Genomic DNA, 19,213 nt, shown 5'->3' on the forward strand with positions numbered 1-19,213 from the left:
TGTGATGCAATCCTTTTTATGGCTTTTCCATAATAACATTATTATTACTATTATTATACCAGACTCCTTGTTAGAATAATTCACTAATTAAAAAATTCCGCTTATAGAGGAAGATACAGTCCTACAACATTGTATCACAATGATATCAATGACTTGATCATAATTAGCATTATTCTCACTAACCGCTATTTATCCGCCAGCCTCAAGGTGGCGGTATATGTGTCCATGACGCCGGTAATCAGTTGGTCTCTTTTTCCAAGATGTCGGTGTTCGGGCCAGTTGTGAAAATTCATCCCGTCGTTCTCGCTTCTATCTGCGACTCTTACGAGCGAAGAAATGAGGGAGCGAGTCGTGTGATTGGAACCCTTTTGGGTAAGTAAAAAGACAATATGTTTGTCCTGCGCCGCTTGGACCGATTTCGCACGAAACCAGTTGCCGCATAGTTAGCTGCTTTTAGCTTTAGCTGCTAACACATGCTGGTTCAGTTCAGCAGCTGACTAGCATTAGCTACTGTTAGTTAGCTAGCGGCATCACTCGTAACAGCTGGCCGCCCACTCAGTTGTTCATATAGTTAAAAAGTTAGCAAATCACCTGGACTTTTTTCCATTTTGGTGGGGTTTGCACTCATTTGATGCTTAGCAACAGGAAAAGATCGCTGATGTTAGCGCTTATTACTGTCGATTTAATGGAGAATCCTCTTGTTTGCTAACTTACAGTGAAGCTGCTCGTCGCTACAACAATATAATGTAAGAACTGAAACATTTGCTTTTTTCAGGTACTATTGACAAGCACTCTATCGAGGTGACCAACTGCTTCTCTGTCCCTCACAATGAATCTGAAGATGAGGTATGTTACTAAACTCTTTATTTGCAGCTAACATAATTTTATTTATTGCTGATGTTGAAGCCAAGTGGAAAGGGCCAGTAATACAGTAGCCATTCCACATCGGCCATTGAGTAATAAACAAGACACGAAACTGACATTCAGCAAGTAATCTAAAGAATAACGCATTATTCAGTTAGAAATATCCGAAACTCAAAGAGTCATGAATTAAAATCTTAGGAGCATCAACAAAGAAAAAGATAACTAAAATTTATCAAACTTGTGTGTTTGTGCTTTTGTGTCTTTAATTAGATGAGTCTGGGTTTTTAAATGTCCATTAAGGTTTTAATTTCGATATGGCTGCTAAATACCAGGCTGAATAAATTCCTGGTAGTTTTTCTAAATGGCTACTGAGGCTACATGATTTCCTTGGGGATTAATAAAGTATTCTGATTGTGATTCTTCCTGTTACAAGAAGTTCTTTTCTGGATATGATCCAGGTCACTGTAGCGATACTTCATTTTGATATGTGTAATAGTGTTGCAAAGCACTACTTTTGAGTAGCTGAGTAAACAATAGAAACAACCCCCCTCAGAAAACTATAGGTGGTGTTATGCTATCAGGTGGAGGCTAAATCGTTAGTTTCTAAGGTTTTTGATACCACCTACTATGTTTAATCCTGCTTTGTGAGACAGTGAATTACAAAATATCTTACAGGGTAGCTATGACTAATACATGTATTATCAAATCAAAATCAAATCACTTTTATTGTCACATCACATGTGCAGGTAATGTGCAGTTATGTAATTATCACTGAATTCTTTCACAAGTGAAAGATGATTCTGTAGAAATGTTTACGAGACCGTGTACATGGCTGTGCTTAAATGCATTGTTTTTGACAACAGGTTGCTGTGGACATGGAGTTTGCCAAGAACATGTACGAGCTTCACAAGAGGGTTTCACCTACAGAGGTCATCATCGGATGGTGCGTCAGTCGGTCATATTAACAATTTAAAGTTAAAAGTGGAAAAAACAGTATTCTTTAGCAGATGTTCATCTTTTCTGACAGGTATGCCACAGGCTTTGATATCACAGAACATTCAGTGCTCATCCACGAGTACTACAGCCGTGAGGCCTCTAATCCCATTCACCTGACCGTGGACACGGCACTGCAGAGTGGCAAAATGAACATCCGCGCCTACGTCAGGTTGGCTGATCTTTCTGTCAGCGCCTGTGTTTATGTGATCATCTACAGCCTGAAAGTGCTTCTCTGAATGTGTTTGTGTGTCTCCTACACAGTGCGCAGATGGGTGTGCCAGGAAAGACAGTTGGTGTGATGTTCACCCCACTGTCTGTCAAGTATGTGTACTATGACACTGAGAGGATAGGCGGTAAGAATACAAAGAATAAATGAAGGCGACTGTTTGAAAACAAATGCTTCGTGACTAAGTATCTGTGAAATGCCAAATAATTAAATCCCAGTGTCTCAAACAACTCGCTGGGGTGCATATGAAAGGAAAGAAAACTTTATATTATACTCTCTATTTGTTCTTTAGTGGACCTGCTACAGCGAACACGTGTGACCCCCAGTCGTACCAAGGGGCTGACCTCTGACCTGTCTCAGGTTGGTGGTGCTGCAGCCAGGGTACAGGACATGTTGACCACAGTGCTGGCATACATTGAGGATGTGCTGGTGAGTATCAAGACAAACTTGTCCCCTGGGTTTTTTTTTTCTTTTCTAATTAAATCCCTGCCAATTTAACTTAATATTGGTCACCTGGGAACATTTGAGCAGTAATTAAGTTTTGCGCTGATGATGGCTATGAAGTTCATGTTGTTCTGTTTCAGTCTGGCAAGGTGACAGCAGACAACAGCGTGGGCCGTTTCCTGATGGATCTGGTAAACAAAGTGCCCACTATCTCACCTGAGGACTTTGAGAACATGCTCAATTCCAACATCAATGTAAGTGCTCGTGTTTAAGTTACTATATCAGTGACAACTACCGTTTTTGTTTTGCTATTTGATCTAAACAGACAGGCAAATGGCACTTAAAAAATAGCAGTAGAGACTAGCTTAATAGACACTGTCATTTTTATTATTGTGGTAGAGACACAAGTCTAGCGTCAGGAAGATCATCTGGCAATAAACTGCCAAATCGAACCCGCTGTGCTGACCTGTTGTGACAAGGAAGTAGCTGAAAATTTTATTGTTGTGGCAATAATGTACTTAATTTCTCTCCACGTATAAACACATTGGCTCTAAAAAGAGTAAACTGAATTGTCATATCTCTTATATAAGAGGCTTTAGGTGAGCTCTGAGTTGTTTTTGGCATTTAATTAAACTCTCCTCCTGTTTTTATGGTTATTTATGGTCTCTGGGCTCTACTTGCATCATACTGTTTTACTTCAGGATTAGAAGCTTTAGAAGATGGAAGTATTTTTGCATCATTTATCTGGGCATTATCTTTCCAAACTTGCCATCCTTTAATCTTGTTTCCTTGTTATGCTGTTATAATCTTTCACTTTAGTTTAGTGTGAATCTAAATGCTCTCTTTTGTTGTTGCAGGACCTGTTGATGGTGACCTACCTGTCCAACCTCACCCAAGCACAGATTGCTCTCAATGAGAAGCTGGTGCTGCTCTGAGAGGGTTTCTTTGAAGTCATTCATATTTAATTTTTGTACTTTTTTTTTTTTTTTTTTTTTTTTTGGCTGAAATGAAAATAAAGATGTTAAACAGTCACAAAGTGTTCATTCCCTGTGGTAAGATGGTAATTAAATTTAAGGCTGCTTGGTTTGTCACAAGTAGCTAATGAACATTAAAGGAAGGATCATACTGCTAACACGTTTCCTTTCTGCTTATTAGACACCTCGCATTTACTGCTGTCAACCTGCTTCATGATTCTTGATCTGTAATAATGTATTTTTAAGGAGACAACTGACCTTATATCTTATCATGGGCGTATGTAGAGGGGGGACATGGGGTGGCTGTTCGACCCATGACATTTGATTGGCCCTCCACCAATATATTTTGACTAGAGTTCATTTGTGGTGTAAAAGATGAGCATAGTTTAAGGGTGTGAGGCCCCTCAAGCTTTCATTCTTTCTGAAGGTCAGCAGGCGGTGGGAACGTCTGCCTGTAAAAGGACTTTGGTTTACATAGAATTATAAGGTTAACGGCCTTCCAGTCCTTTTTAACATCAACATTTTACTGATTATTTGTGAGCTCAGTCACAAGTTATATTTCATAAAACATTAAATTTACTAAGTCAGAAATTATGATTTTCCAGGAAATGCTCATTGGCTAATGACATTTTATTTGCAAGTTGCTACCCAATGAGCATGGGCTTAATTTCAGACTGAACCACTGGTTGTTTTGGCGTATCCAGTTTCAGAATGCTAAGCTGGCAATAGCAAAATTGCTCAACTCAAAGCTGAGATTTTACTAATTAGTAGGTGATGTCATGGTGGGTGTGTATGTCGTTTTAAGTAGTGCTTCTAAGTACTTCTGGGTCATGCTGTTTTCTACTTCCACTCAGTGTTTTTAGCCATTTCTACTCCATACCATTTACTTTAAAGCTTTAGAATGACTTTGAAGTTTTTACTTTAAAAGCATTCGAATATAAAGCTGAGATATATCCAGCATTACTGAGCAGTGTAATGCAAATGGGTCTAATGAGTACTTAATACTACAAATGTTTTGAGTTTATGTAGGATAATGACTTTTTAGCAAAACCTATTTTATAAAATATGTTTAAAATCTGTGAGTATAATAATTGTTTCCTGTATATGACAAATAAAACTTGAAACTAATACACAATTTCAGATCAAATGTGACTTGCCTACTTTGGTCTTTGTCACTCCATTGAACAAAATTGTTAAAATAAACGACTGATTATTAAAATCCTGAATTAGTTTTCTTCTCTTTGGTGCTGACCATCTTGTTTGTGCATGTGGCATTATAAGACACAGAATCAAGGCGGTAAAGCAACTTTAATGTAAGACACTGCTTTATCTCTACATAAATACACATTCAAATCGGAAGGGAGTCATTCAAGTTGCAAATCCCCCCTTCCCTTTGCCTGGCCTGAGTTTCATGTGAAGCTTAGTGCAAAGTGTAGGCATGAAAAAGTCACACTGTCTAGAAAGCGCTCAGTTTACAGTATCGGGATAAAGCTGCTGTGTGATTGGCTACTGCTCGGTTATTGCAGTCACGCCGGGGTCGTCACTGTTTGGTTCGGAGTCGCTGCTCTTTTCGGGTTTATTGACCTTCTCAGCTTTGCTCTGGGGGTTTAGGATCTTCTCCGCCGCTGCGTAGCTCTGCACGGCCAAGTCGTACACGGAGTCTCCGGTTGACTTTGCGATGGACGCTGCTTGCTCCGGGTAGTAGAGAGAGGCGCTCAGGGTCATGAGAGTGGTCGGGTAGATGAGTTTCTTAATCCTGGAACCTCTGGCAAGAACCAGCCCGAGGACTCCGGTAAAGCCGATGATTCCCGCCCGGGGGTAGAAGTCCTTCGGGGGGTTCTTCACATAGGCGTATGCGTCGTTCCCAAACTGGAAGACCCCCTGAACTTTGGGTTTAATTTTCTCATAGGTGACCTGACACCAAGCAGTGTACGGCTCCGATAACTTCCTGAGGGTGGCGACTCGCTCCTCCAGCTGCCCGGCTTTAGGCTCCACGTACTGAAACTTCTCCGGGGGAGCGGTGTACAGAGACAGTTCGTCCACGTTTAACGGAGCCACCGCTGGTTCCTTCTCGCCGTCACCGGCAGCAGCAAACACGGTGAACGGTGAAAATCGCAGGGCTCCCGGCATGGCACTACCTGTCACCTTCAACATGATCCCCGCGGGCCATGCATTCACTACGGTATTCACGGAGGGACAAGGCAGATAGCCCCGCCTCTCTGATTCTCACCCAAACGCTTTTACTACGCTTGAAAGCGCGCCAACAGTGGCAGGAGGAATAAAGTATATCAGTGAGGACAAGGCTTTCTTTACAGATAGTAATGATGTCTGTGCCCACATCTCCAAACCGTGCTTCATATGGAACTCCAAAGATATGCAGTTTAAAAAAGTTTCACCATAAATTGACTGCCTGTCATGCATATGTTTGAATGGGTTCGTTATCAATAAAGTTGCAAAAAAGGAATAACCTACTTGTTAAAGGTAGATTGTGAAGGTATGGGTAAACTAAATACACTGTAAGAACTATATTTTTAATGACAACTTTAAAATAGGAAGTTAGAATGAGGACTTAAGCAAGCTGCTTTATTTTAGTAGTCTACAATAAAGTCCTCGGTGCTTAACTGGGATATCTGCTGTTCTGATCCACTGCCCTCATAATATGATACTCAAATATTCCACGTAAAAGTCAAAGCTAAGGCAAGGTCTGCTACCTGAGGTAGGCTAAATTGGATGAAATTATTAGTACTTACATCACTTTCTTTTTAAACAGTTTTAACAACTTATAGTCATTCTTTCTTTTATTTACAATCTTAGATACACCACTGATATTTAGACTGCACTTTTGCCGGACTAATCTAAAGCAAAGCTGTTTACAGTGCATAAAGCATTTAGCCTGTAACAGCGTCCTATAAAAGTCACCCAGCAGCCATCTTGCTAACCCATTCAGGCCACCTATTTTAAACCATTACGTGAATTAACTTTCAGTTAAATTTAAATAGTCAGTGGGACATTACATTAATGAAGCAGTCGTTCATTCTTATACAACTCTGTGCTAAAATAAGTCTTTGTTTCTTTGTTGTTTGTTTTCTCAGTGCCTAGTTTTTCTCGTATACAGTACAGTATGCATTATTCTCAAAGCTGCAATAAAAAAAAAAGAGAGCAAGAGGAGATCGTGATATTAGAAATTCCCTGGCAAGGCTTCTTAGCTCACGGCGATCTGCGTAACCGTGACTCTGGCCACGTAATTTGTTCGACGTCACTGGTTGCCATGGCAGCGGGAAAGCCTGGCGTCTCCAGGGAAACAGAAAGCGTCAACAATCCAAACGTGAGCTGCTAAAATTAGTATACTAGCACCAATTAAAATAATTGTTTTGTCATAGTTACTTATAGTTTAGCAGCTTTCTTCTCCTCGTTTGTGTCCGCAGCGCTTTTTATTTTGTTTATTAGTTTTTTCTGAATGGATTGTCTTGGGGTATCTTCCGCAAAGAGCCTCCGGGCTCTGTCTGCCTTGTTGTCCAGTCAGCAGGATGAAGAAGAGGAAGATGAGTGTAAAGTAAGATCTACATGCGTTCATGTTAAAACCCTGCTAACACTAGCCTTTAGTATATTCCTCAGAAATTGTAGTCTCTTTACATTTTTCAAAAAGCAACATTTTAATCCTATGTATATAGGAAGGATAATCAATCAACACTAGCAAAATGAACCTTTAAAAATAATTTTTCAATAAAAATATAAATTTTAGGGTATTTAGAAAAATGGTGTAAAGTTTATTAGTCTGCAGGTGTGGGCAGGGAGGACCAATGGGAGAATATGGAGTAAAACGAAGTGGACAGAATATGTATCATTGTATTTCAACTACAGCAACCATTAAGCCAAGTCTCTCCCCACACTAATATTAGTTTATGTTCACAGGATGTGAAAGCATATGCACGTTTGGGTCCCGGACATATTGGCCCCCTACCCAAAAACGAAAAACAAGGTATTTTTCAATTATAAGCACTCTAAAAAAGTATTTATTCAAGCATACTGTTTCTGCATTTGTCTTTCTCTCTTTATGTGACTGTTTAATTAGTGTCAACCGCAAACACGAAGAAGAACAGCAAAGATATCTGGTGTGAAGAAGAAGTGGCCGAAGGCTCACAGTATGATGATCTGACTGACCCAAGGCCACAACCTGAGTAAGACTGCAATGCAGAAAGAGACACACACCAACAGTGGATGTAAAAAAGCATCAAACATTATGAAAAGCGGATATTTAAAGGTTCAAAAGAGTCCTCATACTTTCTCAAACACTGTCTGTTTCTGAGTTTAATCTCCTTTAAATGTCTGGTAATGTGATATTTGTTGTGTTTGGTTTTAGTGTGTCTGCTTCATTTATAACCTCTGTGTGCAGGTATGAAATAATCCTGAAGCAGAGTGTAGGAACAGAGGATCTCTTCTTGGGATTAAGCAGAAAGGATCCATCCTCCATGTGTTGTGAAGCCATGCTGGTAACTTACCAAGTGTCACAAGATTTCTTAACACTTCACTCAGTGCACTTTTTTGATACTAAAATGAAATGCACAAGGTTGTGATCAAGAGCAGCAAGGCATGAATCTCCTGTTAAATGTTGGCTGGCTTCAGATAATTCTGTTGAAGACGTAGTTAGTTTTAGACTTTAGAAAGGAACAGTCTAAAAATGTTCAGGAGCACAGGTGAGACAGGTTAACGCTATAGTGACCAGGCTCTATATATGTAAAAAATATTTAAATGCTTCTAATAGTGTTTATCTTTCACCTGATCTCTGACAGATACTTCAAAATGTTCTCAAATTGCTAAGATTGCCTTTGTCGGTTACTTTGTGTAAATATGAAATGTTATGTATATTTAAGGGAATTGAGTGTTTTAGTATGTTTGTATCATTTTCACTCCAAAATACAGATGAACTGACTTACAATACTTCGATCAGCAACAAATTACAAAGAAGACATCATAGATCAGGGTGTTTTTTCATTGTCTTTAACTTCCAATCTTCTAAACAAAATCTAAACAAAAGTCTTGTTTATAGATTTATAAAGCTGATTTTGTTCATCTAGATTTCAGTGGGAGAAACATTTCACCGGGTTACTCCTTCAGTCTCAGCTGACAGCAGGTTTCCCCAAACTTATAAACAATACAGTTGCATAATGAGAGAAAGCACTATTGCTTTCATGATCAGAACACGCATTGTCATAACCACAGACCTTCTGGCTCTTTGTTAAGCAATGCTGCTAGTTTAAGTCATTATGCAAGCATACTGTGTGTAAGGTTGGGGAAACCTGCATTTAGCTGAGACTGACAAAGTCACTTGGATGGGTGATGTAGTGTTTCTCCTACTGAAATCCAAATGAAAAGAATCAACTTTCTGGGATTTCCTCACCTGTATTATTGAGCATGCATTAAAACATATGTAAAAAGATTTCCAATAAATAATATTTGGAGTGTGTATTTAAAATAGTTTGTGTTAAAACACTTATAAATATTGAGATTACGTGCATTCACTCTTTTAGATTGGTCATAGTAAGATGCTTGATTCTGGAATAATCACCGATATGGCACAATAATTACAGCAGCTATTTAGGTACTTTCACCTACTGGAAGGATCTCCACAGCAGATCCGCATATTTGATTTGGCACACATTTTATGCTGGATGCCCTTCATGATGCAACCATTTATCCGGCTTTGAAATCAACACTGTAGTACACTAGCTGTTTCAGGATCTCAAACTGGGATGTTTCACATGTAATGTGTGTTAACCTTTAAAAAGTGGAAGTAGAAGTAGAAGTAATATTCAAAGTAGGAAACAACTAACAATCTAAAAAACCCAGCATCACATATACTGGAAGGAGGAAAGTATTTTTAAAAACCTAATCTTGCATTACAATTGAAGAATAAAAAAGGGGAAATGTTTTTAAAATAAAAATGATACATATATATATATATTAATGTGAACAGTGTAGAATAATAACAATGCTAACTTTTCCCTCACTTGTAGGTAAAAATCAAACTACCAGACACTAAAGCAAAAGAGGTGGTACTGGATGTGAAAGAAAAGTTCCTTGATCTACGGACGCCGAAATAGTAAGAGATCCTTTGAAAATGTTTGCTTTCATTTTTAATTCCCTGAAGACTTAGAGGCAACATTTAAGGCCAGAAGCGCCCTGTTTCAGATATTTCCTTTTAATCAGAGGTGCATGCCAAGATCTGAGCTTTGATTGCTTTATCACACAACTCTTAATGTCTTTCAGTGTTAGACATATATCATCCCCCCCTCAGTGCTACTTGTTTTTTTTTTTTTAACCTGCCTTTCCATCTGTTTTCAGCAAACTGGGGCTCCATCTCCCCGATCCGGTCCACAAAAATGAGAGCAAGGCCCAGTTCTTCAGTGAGAGGGAGGAACTGGAGGTGACTCTACTAATGAAGCGTCCTATGGACTTCATCAATATGCAATGAAAAAGGATGATTTAGCAGCAAATAACATTATACAAACTGACACATTAAGCATTAAAACCAGAAAGGAATTGGAAAATAATCAGCAAAAACTCTGCTATGAATTTCTTCATGAATTTTGTGAGTTTAAGCTATTGCTTGTGCCATCACAGCCTCTATGACTGTTAAATTGTGGATTTCTAATAAATACTTGACTCCAAAATGGATTATTTTCATTTTTCACTTCAAATTTCTACACCCAATACCCTACAATGACAACATGAAAAAATTTACTTTAAATTTTTTTGCAAATTTGATAAAAATAAACAAAAAACATACAATATGTACAGATGTATTCAGCCTTTGCTCACCATTATGCAAGCGTACTGTGTGTAAGGTTGGGGAAACCCTTATTTTGAGGAACACTGAACATGATACCTGGAACTGTCTATTTTTAAACAATCTTTTATCTGCATAACATTTACCATTCATAGTGTATATTGCAGTACAACAACTTAATGTAGCTGTTATTACTGACTTTCATGGTGTACACATCTTAATTTGGTACACAGCTTAATTAATCTTTGAATTCGGGTCTTTTGAAGCCATTTTATACAACTTTTCACTGGACTGGAGCCTATCCCAGCAGGGCTAATATATAGTGACCGAAAAAAGATTCACGTCACAGTCCCACCTAGGAGAATTTAGAATTACCAGTCAATCTTTCCTCATTAATGTCTTTGGGCTGTGGGGAGAGTTTTGAACATGCAAACTCCATACAGGAGTACCCAGAGCTCAGTGCTGCCTGAAGATGATATACAAGAAAATTGCTCAGCCTTCATTTTAAAAAAATACTTTTATATTCACACAAAACTTAATGGAGATGCTGCATTTACTGAATTACATACTAACTCTTATCATCTTTATACTTGTTCTCGTTTTGGAAACAATCAATCATACTACTACTACCAGCGCCACCACTACTATTTCTAATATTACTGCAAGTAATATTACTGCTAATAACAACTTATATAGAAAGACACATAGACAGTTTTCATCATGCAGGCTTAAACTTTAACTATTAATTGTTCATTCATTCTCCTCATTTCAAGTCAAGTGTCTGAAGGACTGTTTAATTTTTACCATGATCAAAGAAAAGTATCTAAGTAGAGTATTTTAGTAATTTTCCATTGATGACTGGAGAGAAAAACTAGCTACCTGCGTTTGTTATACTGGTGCATCGAATACTGGGGGTAAATAATTCACAAATAATTCCAATGTAACTTTCCTACATTCGCAACTCGTAGCACCCCCCGGTGAGCAGTGCCACACCCCCGGGCATCGTTACCGCAGCAGCGGTCGTAGTGGTGGTGGTGTGATCATGTGACGCCTGCATTTCCGACACAACAATACAACACCGTATCGGTCTGCAATCTCTCTCCGCTTTCTCCCCCCCTAATCCCCACGCCTCGCTCTCGGTATGGCGGACGGCGAGAGGTCCCCGTTATTATCAGATCTGGGCGATGGTGCTCTCGGCAGCGGTAACGGCGGGTTGTCCCCCGGTGCGGGACCGTACGGTGTGCCCAACAAACCACCGAGTGAGTATCCATGGTGCTCTCTCCTCCACCCTCAGTTAGCTTAGCTTTTATTAGCCTCTTCTTCTAGCTCAGCCATCACAACAAGAAGGGGTCACCCTAGTGTGATTGTGTTTGGTCAGTATGTGGTGTAAAGCTACAAAGCATTTACTGTTTGAATAAAACCGATAGTTTTAAAATAATGGAAGAAAGCACAGGAGGGAATCAACGCTGTGCTCACTGGCTAACCTAGCTTGACAGCTAGCGCTGCTTAGCACCGGCAAACCATCCGCAAAGCCTCAGTCATGCAGCTCGGTAACGTTATTATCAAATTATATTTCATTTACGGGTTTAACACAAATTAGTGCATATAATTTGGCAGTTTAAGAGAGCCGATTTTCTTCACAAGCTAGATAACTGTTTCTCTAAGCTAGCTAGCATACGAGAAACACCTGATTTGATTGGCATGTGAGAAAGCCATTATGGAGGCTGCCGAGGGATTCTGCAAAGGAGAGCGACGACCAATGATCGTTCACCTAGAAAGGGACAAATGTGCCTGAATAGATCAACTGAGAAACATGGGCTGCATGCTGCATATGACTTCTAGATGGAACTGAGCCATTTACTCACACACTGTGAGTAAATGGCTTTCACAAATACCTTTCACAAATGTCTTTCACAAATACCCAGCCTCATTTGTTAAAGCTCAGCCCGCTCAGCATTCCAGGAGTGTTTTTCTTCTAAAGCTCCTTTCTGCTGAACTCCAGACCAAATCTTATTATCTTGTTTATCATAACAGGGTATTTGTCATGGGAATTGAGGCTTTTTCCAGCTCACTGCACAACTCTTATGACTGTGTCCCTTCACTAGTCCTTACTACTGTTGTATTTTTCCCCTTGCCTTCAGGTTTCCCTCCATTCCCCAGCCCCACGCAGCCATCGGTGCTCCTAGGGGAGGACCCTCCGCCCTATTCCCCTCTCACCTCACCAGAGAGTGGCAGTGCCCCTGTTATCAGCTGCAGGGTGTGTCAGAGCCTCATCTCTGTGGAGGGCAAGATTCACCAGCACGTGGTGAAGTGTGGGGTTTGCAATGAAGCTACGGTAGGTTGGTTTCCAGAGGAATCTGTAGACCCAGGTGTAAAGCCCGTTGGCTACTTCAGGTTACATTATGTCAGCTCAAAGGAATAGAAGATACAATTTGTTGATCTGAATGATGGCTGCAGAAACAAAGATATTTGTTTTACATTTTGCGACCATAGACCTTTGTCCAGATGGAAAAAGGTGAACCCCAGTATGAATCAAACAATTTCAACATGAATTAAGTTGGCTTTTCCCCCCCCCATTTTTGGTTCTGAAAATGAGGGATTGTATTTTGTTTTGTTTGTTTTATGTTTGTTTTTTTTTTGTTTTTTTTTAGCACAAATTACAACTATTCCTGTACTAGCCCAGCATCTAGCTGTTTGTAATTGAATTGTTACTATAAACTGTTTTAACACATAAAAAAGATTTAGGACAACAGAAGAACATAGAAAAGAACACATCTTATTTAGTATAACGTGAGGTTCATTTTGTAAAATTAGAAAAACGTTTTGAGTATTATGAGTAGAGCGTAAATACCTTGTGACTTACAAGGAGCTACTGTGTGTGCAGTATCTTTAGGTACTGAGCACCGTCACACCAGAGCCTCCAGTATGTTAATGCGCAAACCAATGTGTGATGTAGGGAAGGTATGAGCAAAATTTTTGTTTTGTGGTATTTTTAAGATTATAGCGGTTCAATAGTACATCTCCGTATTATTAGAAGTTGTAGTTGTAGTATTATTAATATATTGGTGTAACTGAGCCTTTATATAGGCTTACAGTGGCCCATTCTCCTCCAGGAGTATATAAAGTATAAAACACTTAAAAAGAAAGAAAACATAATTAAAATGAAACCACACGACCAAAACGGTAAATAATCCGCTCTTAAGCTCTGTTAACAAACGTTAAATGTACAACACAGGGATATAATGCCAGTCTTCAGCAGGGTGTCTGTTCTGCTTTTCAGTTCATTTGTTATAACACAGTTGTGACAGTTCCGACCTTCACTAGTCAAACATTCCTATATCCATATCTTGTGAGATGTAAACGGTTAGCATTTAAGCCCACGTGACACCCAAAAGACTCATGCACCACTACTGCAAGGCCAAAGAGAGTTTCAGAGGGGCATGAGAGCAGTAATCCCGCTTTATTTTTTCAGCTGTTTCTAAACAAAATCAGCACATGGGTCTTTAGCATTAATGTTTCTACAGAAGAGCTGTGAAGGAATCTCCATTTAGAGTTATTATTTATGTCTCCAGGAATAACCCCTGCTAGTCTTTAGTAACATGAGATCCTAGAATCACATGACTACAGATATGTCTGGAGGCTGTTTGAGCCGTACCCTGAGTGAAAATCCAGCACAGAAACAATCAGGTTCAGAAATCAAGGCAAAATTCATATTTTAACTTTTTAAACTGAAATACTGTAAACACAGTCCTTCATCCTCCATCAGTCTTGAATATATTAACAGAGCTCCTCCCAGCTGTTAATAGACTGTTATGCTACCTGGCTGGCTAACATTACCCAGAATGCTGTTCAGCTGTATAAGTTTGTAAACTGTTAGTGTTATAAATAGTTTATGTTTCTGTCAGAAGTATGTTTATATACATTTAATATAGGTAACCTATCAATATGTTCCATGCATTTAATGTACAGACTAACACACACATGTGTATATATGTGTATGTATGTATATATGTGTATGTATATAGATAGATAGATAGATAGATAGATAGATAGATAGATAGGGCAAGACAAAATGTAAATAATGTTGCGGTCTTTAAAATAAAGCGATATACTGCCCAGCTACAATTACAAAACATGTGTTGTGACCACATTGCCAAATTTGGTGTTGTCACCCTTTATGTTAATATAAGGTGGATGTAATCTTCCCCTTTTTTGCTCAGAGCCATCAAAAAATTTAAAAGCATTTTTTTTTCCAGAATCAACATCCTCATTACTCTGGATAATCCCCAGAGTTTGCTGTGAGGTCACTAATGGTTCCTATAATCCTTGTGAAAATACTGTAATGAAACACTTTTCAGCCTACTGTGCATAGCAATCACACACCATTAAACATTTATAAATTACATCATACTTTTTTTTTTGTTTGTTTGTTTCCCAATCGCCACGCGTCAAGTTAGATTTGCAGGAAATCAGCTGAGTAGTCTCAGGGTTTGAAAACACAGTTGCTTTTCCAGGGCTCATCTGGTGCAAACTAGTTTGTCCTAAACTTAATTTGATTGTTTTGGGCAGGAGAGTGCAATCTCATTTGAACTCATTTCTCTCCTCGCTTCCTCTCTTCAAGTGTTAGGGTCCCATTATACCTGCTATCCGGTGTCTGGCGAACGGCAACATATGACATTGCCGTTTTAATGATAAAATGGCAATGTCAGATTCACAAAAAAACCCCAAACACTGGAATTTCTGCTCTTGTACCAGCACTGATGTGGAGGTGTTGTCTGAGTGGCAACACCTGTTGTTCAGGTGAATAATGCAACAGGTACCTGTACTATAATGATGAGCATAAATGGATGTGACTGTTATTAAGCCACTGGTGGCATGCAAGGTGACCAATGTAGTGGGTATAGTGGTTCCTTTGGTGCCTCTCAGAGAAAGATGTCCGATACGAGGAGGGGAGGAAGGGGCAAGTCAGGCAAAAAGCATTTAAACAACGTGTGACATCCTCACTTTCAAAATGTTATTTTAGAGGGAATTCAGCTAAGTATCACATGACTCAGCTGAAATCCGCTATGCATATTTTTATGTTTTTTGTTTCAAATGTGTCATCTCAGCTGTCAAATAAGTCATTGCACCATGACAAGAATGTAAATGTTTCACTTATCTTTGTTTTATTTTTCACATACAACATTGGTGAATAACAGAAATACCAGAAAGTGTAACCCCTGCTATTCAAGTTGTGTGTCACAGCTGTTTAATATATTGCAAGTTAAATATACTTTGGCATGCGATATAGCTCTACATCTTCAGTTATAGCTACCTATGTCAAGCCTCCTCTTCTTTCTTCTATGTCCTGCAGTTGCATGTTAGGGATTGAGTCATCCGGGATGACACAGTGAGATTGATTTCTAGGTCAAAGGCTAAATGACTGTGGAGATGAAGGGGCAAAAATAAAAGAAATAAGAAAAATCAAATCATGATGAGACTTGCTTGCAGATTTGTACAGTTTCACATTAGCAATCCAGTAGGTGTTTATAGGATATATGTCTCTAATACTCATAAATTTAGCAAATTATTAGAAATAATTTATTGATTAGCACTTAGTTCCAGTAGAGCAGGGCCGCATCCATTTAAAAAATAAATAAAAAAATAAAATTGACATTGAATTGAGTTCCACTTATTCATGTGGCCCTCCACAGCAGGCCCAGTGTCTCATAGAGCCCATTGGGATAATAATTGCCTAGACGGCCGATCAGTCTATTGCTATCAGTGTATATGTTATCCTGTATGACAAACTTTTAAACTGAATGTAAGGGGCAAAAAAAGAGGTTTGGAGTTGATCATAAGTGGTTTCATTACAGTTTGTTTAGCAGAGCGCATTGCAACACCACTGTTTATAATACATATTACCAATACTGTTGCTAAAAATAAAAACGGACAGATTATAGAGGGATTAATGATAAATAAAACGTTCACAGCTCTCTCTCTAGTTATGTACAATAACTTTTAAAAGTTTTAACTGTTATTTCAGCTGCTGTTCCCTCTGCTAATCATAACTGAACTTCAGTAGGACTGCATAGACTGGGATATCATTTTTTTAAACCACAATGTTTTTGTAATGTAGAAGAAGAAACATAGGAAAAGCTTTTTACTAGCTTCATCCTCTTCAAGTAATTTTTCCACTCTTTACTTTTGCATTTCCCTTTATTTGTGGTCCATTGCATCATATTCTCTTGACATAAAATTTTCCCTGTTGAGCATAGCATAAGTCAGAGGTGTGGACTCGAGTCACATGACTTGGACTCGAGTCAGACTCGAGTCATTAATTTTATGACTTTAGACTTGACTTGAAAAAATGTTCTAAGACTTGTGACTTGACTTGGACTTTTACACCATTGACTTGGGACTTGAATTGGACTTGAACCGGTTTACTTGAAAAGACTTGATATTTTACCCCAAATATAAAATTTAATAGAGCTGGGCGATATGAGATTTTTTCATATCACGATATGTTTTTTTCATTTCAGGCGATAACGATATCTATCACGATATAAGCCAAATAACTATATTTGTAAGATTTAAATGTGCCGTTGCTCACAAGTAAAATGTGAAATAATCAGCAGCTTGTTTTTATTTAAATATTTATTTCCCATAATAAGTTCAACAGGGTAGATGTACTTAAGGAACATGAGACTTTTTCAGCTAAATAAAGGCAAATATTGCAAACTACACAAAAGGCAGCCGCTAAAGCGTTTAAGTTTCAAAATAGAACAAATGAAACAGATTAAATTGTCAATTCCACTTAGAAATAAAGTATTAATTCTAAAAATAAATCTTAGTTTGTTTTACAGAAGAACAGACAAAACTGACTAACTTTTGTCAATATCAAATAAACTGAGAACTAAAAGGAAATTCTCAATCTCTCCTTGTTGTATAGCTTAGCTTTTCAAACAGTTTTAACAGTTACTTTAGTCTGACAAAAGCCGAATGACGAATTAGCGCTTCCAGTCAGAGACTGAGGCTACGTCCACACGTACACGGGTGTTTTTGAAAACGGAGATTTTCCGTTTTCGTTTTAAAAAATAATCCCGTCCACACATAAAGGCAGAAATGAAGGAAAACGCTGCTATGAACATGCCAAAGCAGCAGGTGGCGCTAGATTCCTAACCGTGCCGAAATGTTGGCCAATCAGAAGTCTAGAAGCCTCGGTGGGAAAAAGTAAACAAAGCTGGGGCATAGAAGCAGAACCGAGTCGTATGTGTGGAGGGACAGTAACTGTGTGTATATGTAAGCATTTAAACACTGCAGAGAGTAGAATTAACAGTAACAGTATTGTAGAAATTCATTTCACCGAAACAATAACGTGGCGCACAGTGTGACGCATGCACCAGTTTATTGTATTTCCAGACTTGCTTTCGGCACAATTTACAGTGCACGCTACTCTGTTTTTTGTCAGACTTGAAATAGCCGAAATACCTTCACACTACGGAACTTCTATGGCTCTTCCGTTCGACAATCTCTCCGGCGTTGGAACCATCATCTGTTTTCTCTTCGGTCACGCTCGGTTGATTTTTCTAGTCGGCACACTCATTTCCTCCATTACGCGCTGGCTCCATTACCCGCTGGCTGCTTCCCAAACAAACACACGTGCGGCTTGGCACTTGTGCTGTATGTAACAAGTCACGCGACGTGACGCTGCGGCTGTGATTGGTTCGGCTCTGCGCTACTGAATTTGGATCGGCTGACCTTTTTTTTTTTTTTTTTTTTTTTTTAAGAGGACAAGAGCGGCGAGGTCTATCGCGATAGCTTAATTTCTCTATCGAGTAAAAGTTATATCGCGATACATATCGTTATCGTTCTATCGCCCAGCTCTAAAATTTAACATGCATATTATATAGAGATTGAAAATGTGACGTCATTCACGGGTAGAACCGCAAAGGATTCTGGGAACTCGTGGCAAGAGGTACTAGCCCACGCAGGCTTTCAATTGAAATCAGTCACACAGCGATAAAAAGAAACACAAAAATGTCAAGAAGCCGTTGTATTATTAACTGCAATAGCCGGTCGCATGACAGCCACGGGAAGCCGACGGGTAAAGAGATCGGTTGTTATCGGATTACGTCGTTGAAGAGAAATTGTTCGAGCCATGTTTCCGAAGTAACAAAGAGGCGACTGGATTGCAGCCATTCAAAGATCAAATATAACGTCCCAGAACACTCCAGCTCACAGGTTAGTCTGCTCCAAGCATTTACACGAAGGTCAGTGTTTTTTAGTAGTTAATACGTCATTTTCATAACATAATTGGTGATATAGGTTACAAGCAAGTCTGGCGCTGAACAGAAATTGTCGCGCTATGCTCCTTTGTTTATTGTGCATAAATAGTGAATTGTCCTGACACAATATTGCGTTTCGCTTCTGTTATTATGGTACATTGACAAAAACATATACTTTTATTCACAGGATAAAACAGGTTTTTTGTATCACTAATTGCCCAGTACGATTACAGCATACAATATTATTGTCACTGCTACATTTCTGTGATGGGTACCAGAAATTATTTCCACTGCTAATTAATTACCATTGAGCTCAAAGGTCCTATTAATAAACGGTTAACGAATGTGTATTTATGACGACGATTTGTGAGACTGGTAAACTTATGATATGTACGATGGTCTTTCGTTCTACATGGTGCATTTCAAGGTCCTGCACCCATTCGTCGGTAAACTGTACCTGGGCTTGTTGCAGTGACCTGAAGTTACTAAACTTCATGAGTGTGTGCACTCACTCCAAGAACCGTATGATTATAAATATGCATATAAATATGCTACGATGAGATCATGACTTCATCTAACTAGCAAATGTTGTCCAGGCTACGTTGGTGATACAGTTTTTTTTAATGTGTATGATATTTTTGTCATGCGATTTTAA

At 38.9% G+C, this 19,213-nt stretch overlaps 4 protein-coding genes across 5 annotated transcripts in view; 3 read left to right on the forward strand and 1 right to left on the reverse strand.

Moving 5' to 3' along the window:
* The first annotated feature begins 228 nt into the window (after positions 1-228).
* Positions 229-3,662, forward strand: eif3f (eukaryotic translation initiation factor 3, subunit F). Its single transcript, XM_004555143.6, has 8 exons — positions 229-372; positions 776-846; positions 1,728-1,807; positions 1,892-2,029; positions 2,122-2,213; positions 2,379-2,515; positions 2,671-2,784; positions 3,388-3,662. Exons 1-8 carry the CDS (start codon positions 261-263, stop codon positions 3,463-3,465), a joined length of 822 nt encoding a protein of 273 aa, XP_004555200.3. The 5' UTR covers positions 229-260; the 3' UTR covers positions 3,466-3,662.
* A 1,131-nt stretch (positions 3,663-4,793) lies between these two features.
* Positions 4,794-5,714, reverse strand: LOC101478976 (MICOS complex subunit MIC26). The gene has a single exon (XM_014413584.4). It carries the CDS (start codon positions 5,656-5,658, stop codon positions 5,011-5,013), a length of 648 nt encoding a protein of 215 aa, XP_014269070.1. The 5' UTR covers positions 5,659-5,714; the 3' UTR covers positions 4,794-5,010.
* An 883-nt stretch (positions 5,715-6,597) lies between these two features.
* On the forward strand, positions 6,598-10,170 carry dnaaf6 (dynein axonemal assembly factor 6). 2 transcript variants are annotated; one of them, XM_004555145.6, is made up of 7 exons: positions 6,598-6,829; positions 6,930-7,057; positions 7,417-7,483; positions 7,577-7,682; positions 7,898-7,994; positions 9,519-9,604; positions 9,847-10,170. In XM_004555145.6, exons 2-7 carry the CDS (start codon positions 6,962-6,964, stop codon positions 9,974-9,976), a joined length of 582 nt encoding a protein of 193 aa, XP_004555202.1. In that variant the 5' UTR covers positions 6,598-6,829; positions 6,930-6,961; the 3' UTR covers positions 9,977-10,170. The 2 variants fall into 2 exon arrangements, with proteins under 2 accessions (XP_004555202.1, XP_076732485.1); XM_076876370.1 differs by having other exon boundaries at positions 6,605-7,057.
* A 1,134-nt stretch (positions 10,171-11,304) lies between these two features.
* Positions 11,305-19,213, forward strand: part of pip4p1a (phosphatidylinositol-4,5-bisphosphate 4-phosphatase 1a) — a 32,255-nt gene continuing 24,346 nt past the window's right edge. Inside the window, exons 1-2 of the mRNA XM_004555147.5 lie at positions 11,305-11,550; positions 12,433-12,626. Of these exons, the coding sequence (XP_004555204.1) occupies positions 11,433-11,550; positions 12,433-12,626 (312 nt within the window). The 5' untranslated portion in view covers positions 11,305-11,432. The remainder of the gene's footprint in view (positions 11,551-12,432; positions 12,627-19,213) is intronic.

Source organism: Maylandia zebra, linkage group LG18, assembly GCF_041146795.1.
Source record: "Maylandia zebra isolate NMK-2024a linkage group LG18, Mzebra_GT3a, whole genome shotgun sequence".
Classification (NCBI taxonomy): Eukaryota; Metazoa; Chordata; class Actinopteri; order Cichliformes; family Cichlidae; genus Maylandia; species Maylandia zebra.

Bases quoted from the DNA above. Each gene is read 5' to 3' on its own strand.
- dnaaf6 (XM_004555145.6), top strand. From the start codon at position 6,962: ATGGATTGTCTTGGGGTATCTTCCGCAAAGAGCCTCCGGGCTCTGTCT. The intron at 7,683-7,897 runs GTAAGACTGCAA...CTCTGTGTGCAG, and splicing joins GACCCAAGGCCACAACCTGA to GTATGAAATAATCCTGAAGC. The intron at 9,605-9,846 runs GTAAGAGATCCT...ATCTGTTTTCAG, and splicing joins GATCTACGGACGCCGAAATA to CAAACTGGGGCTCCATCTCC.
- LOC101478976 (XM_014413584.4), bottom strand. From the start codon at position 5,658: ATGTTGAAGGTGACAGGTAGTGCCATGCCGGGAGCCCTGCGATTTTCA.
- eif3f (XM_004555143.6), top strand. From the start codon at position 261: ATGTCGGTGTTCGGGCCAGTTGTGAAAATTCATCCCGTCGTTCTCGCT. The intron at 373-775 runs GTAAGTAAAAAG...TGCTTTTTTCAG, and splicing joins TGTGATTGGAACCCTTTTGG to GTACTATTGACAAGCACTCT. The intron at 2,516-2,670 runs GTGAGTATCAAG...GTTCTGTTTCAG, and splicing joins CATACATTGAGGATGTGCTG to TCTGGCAAGGTGACAGCAGA.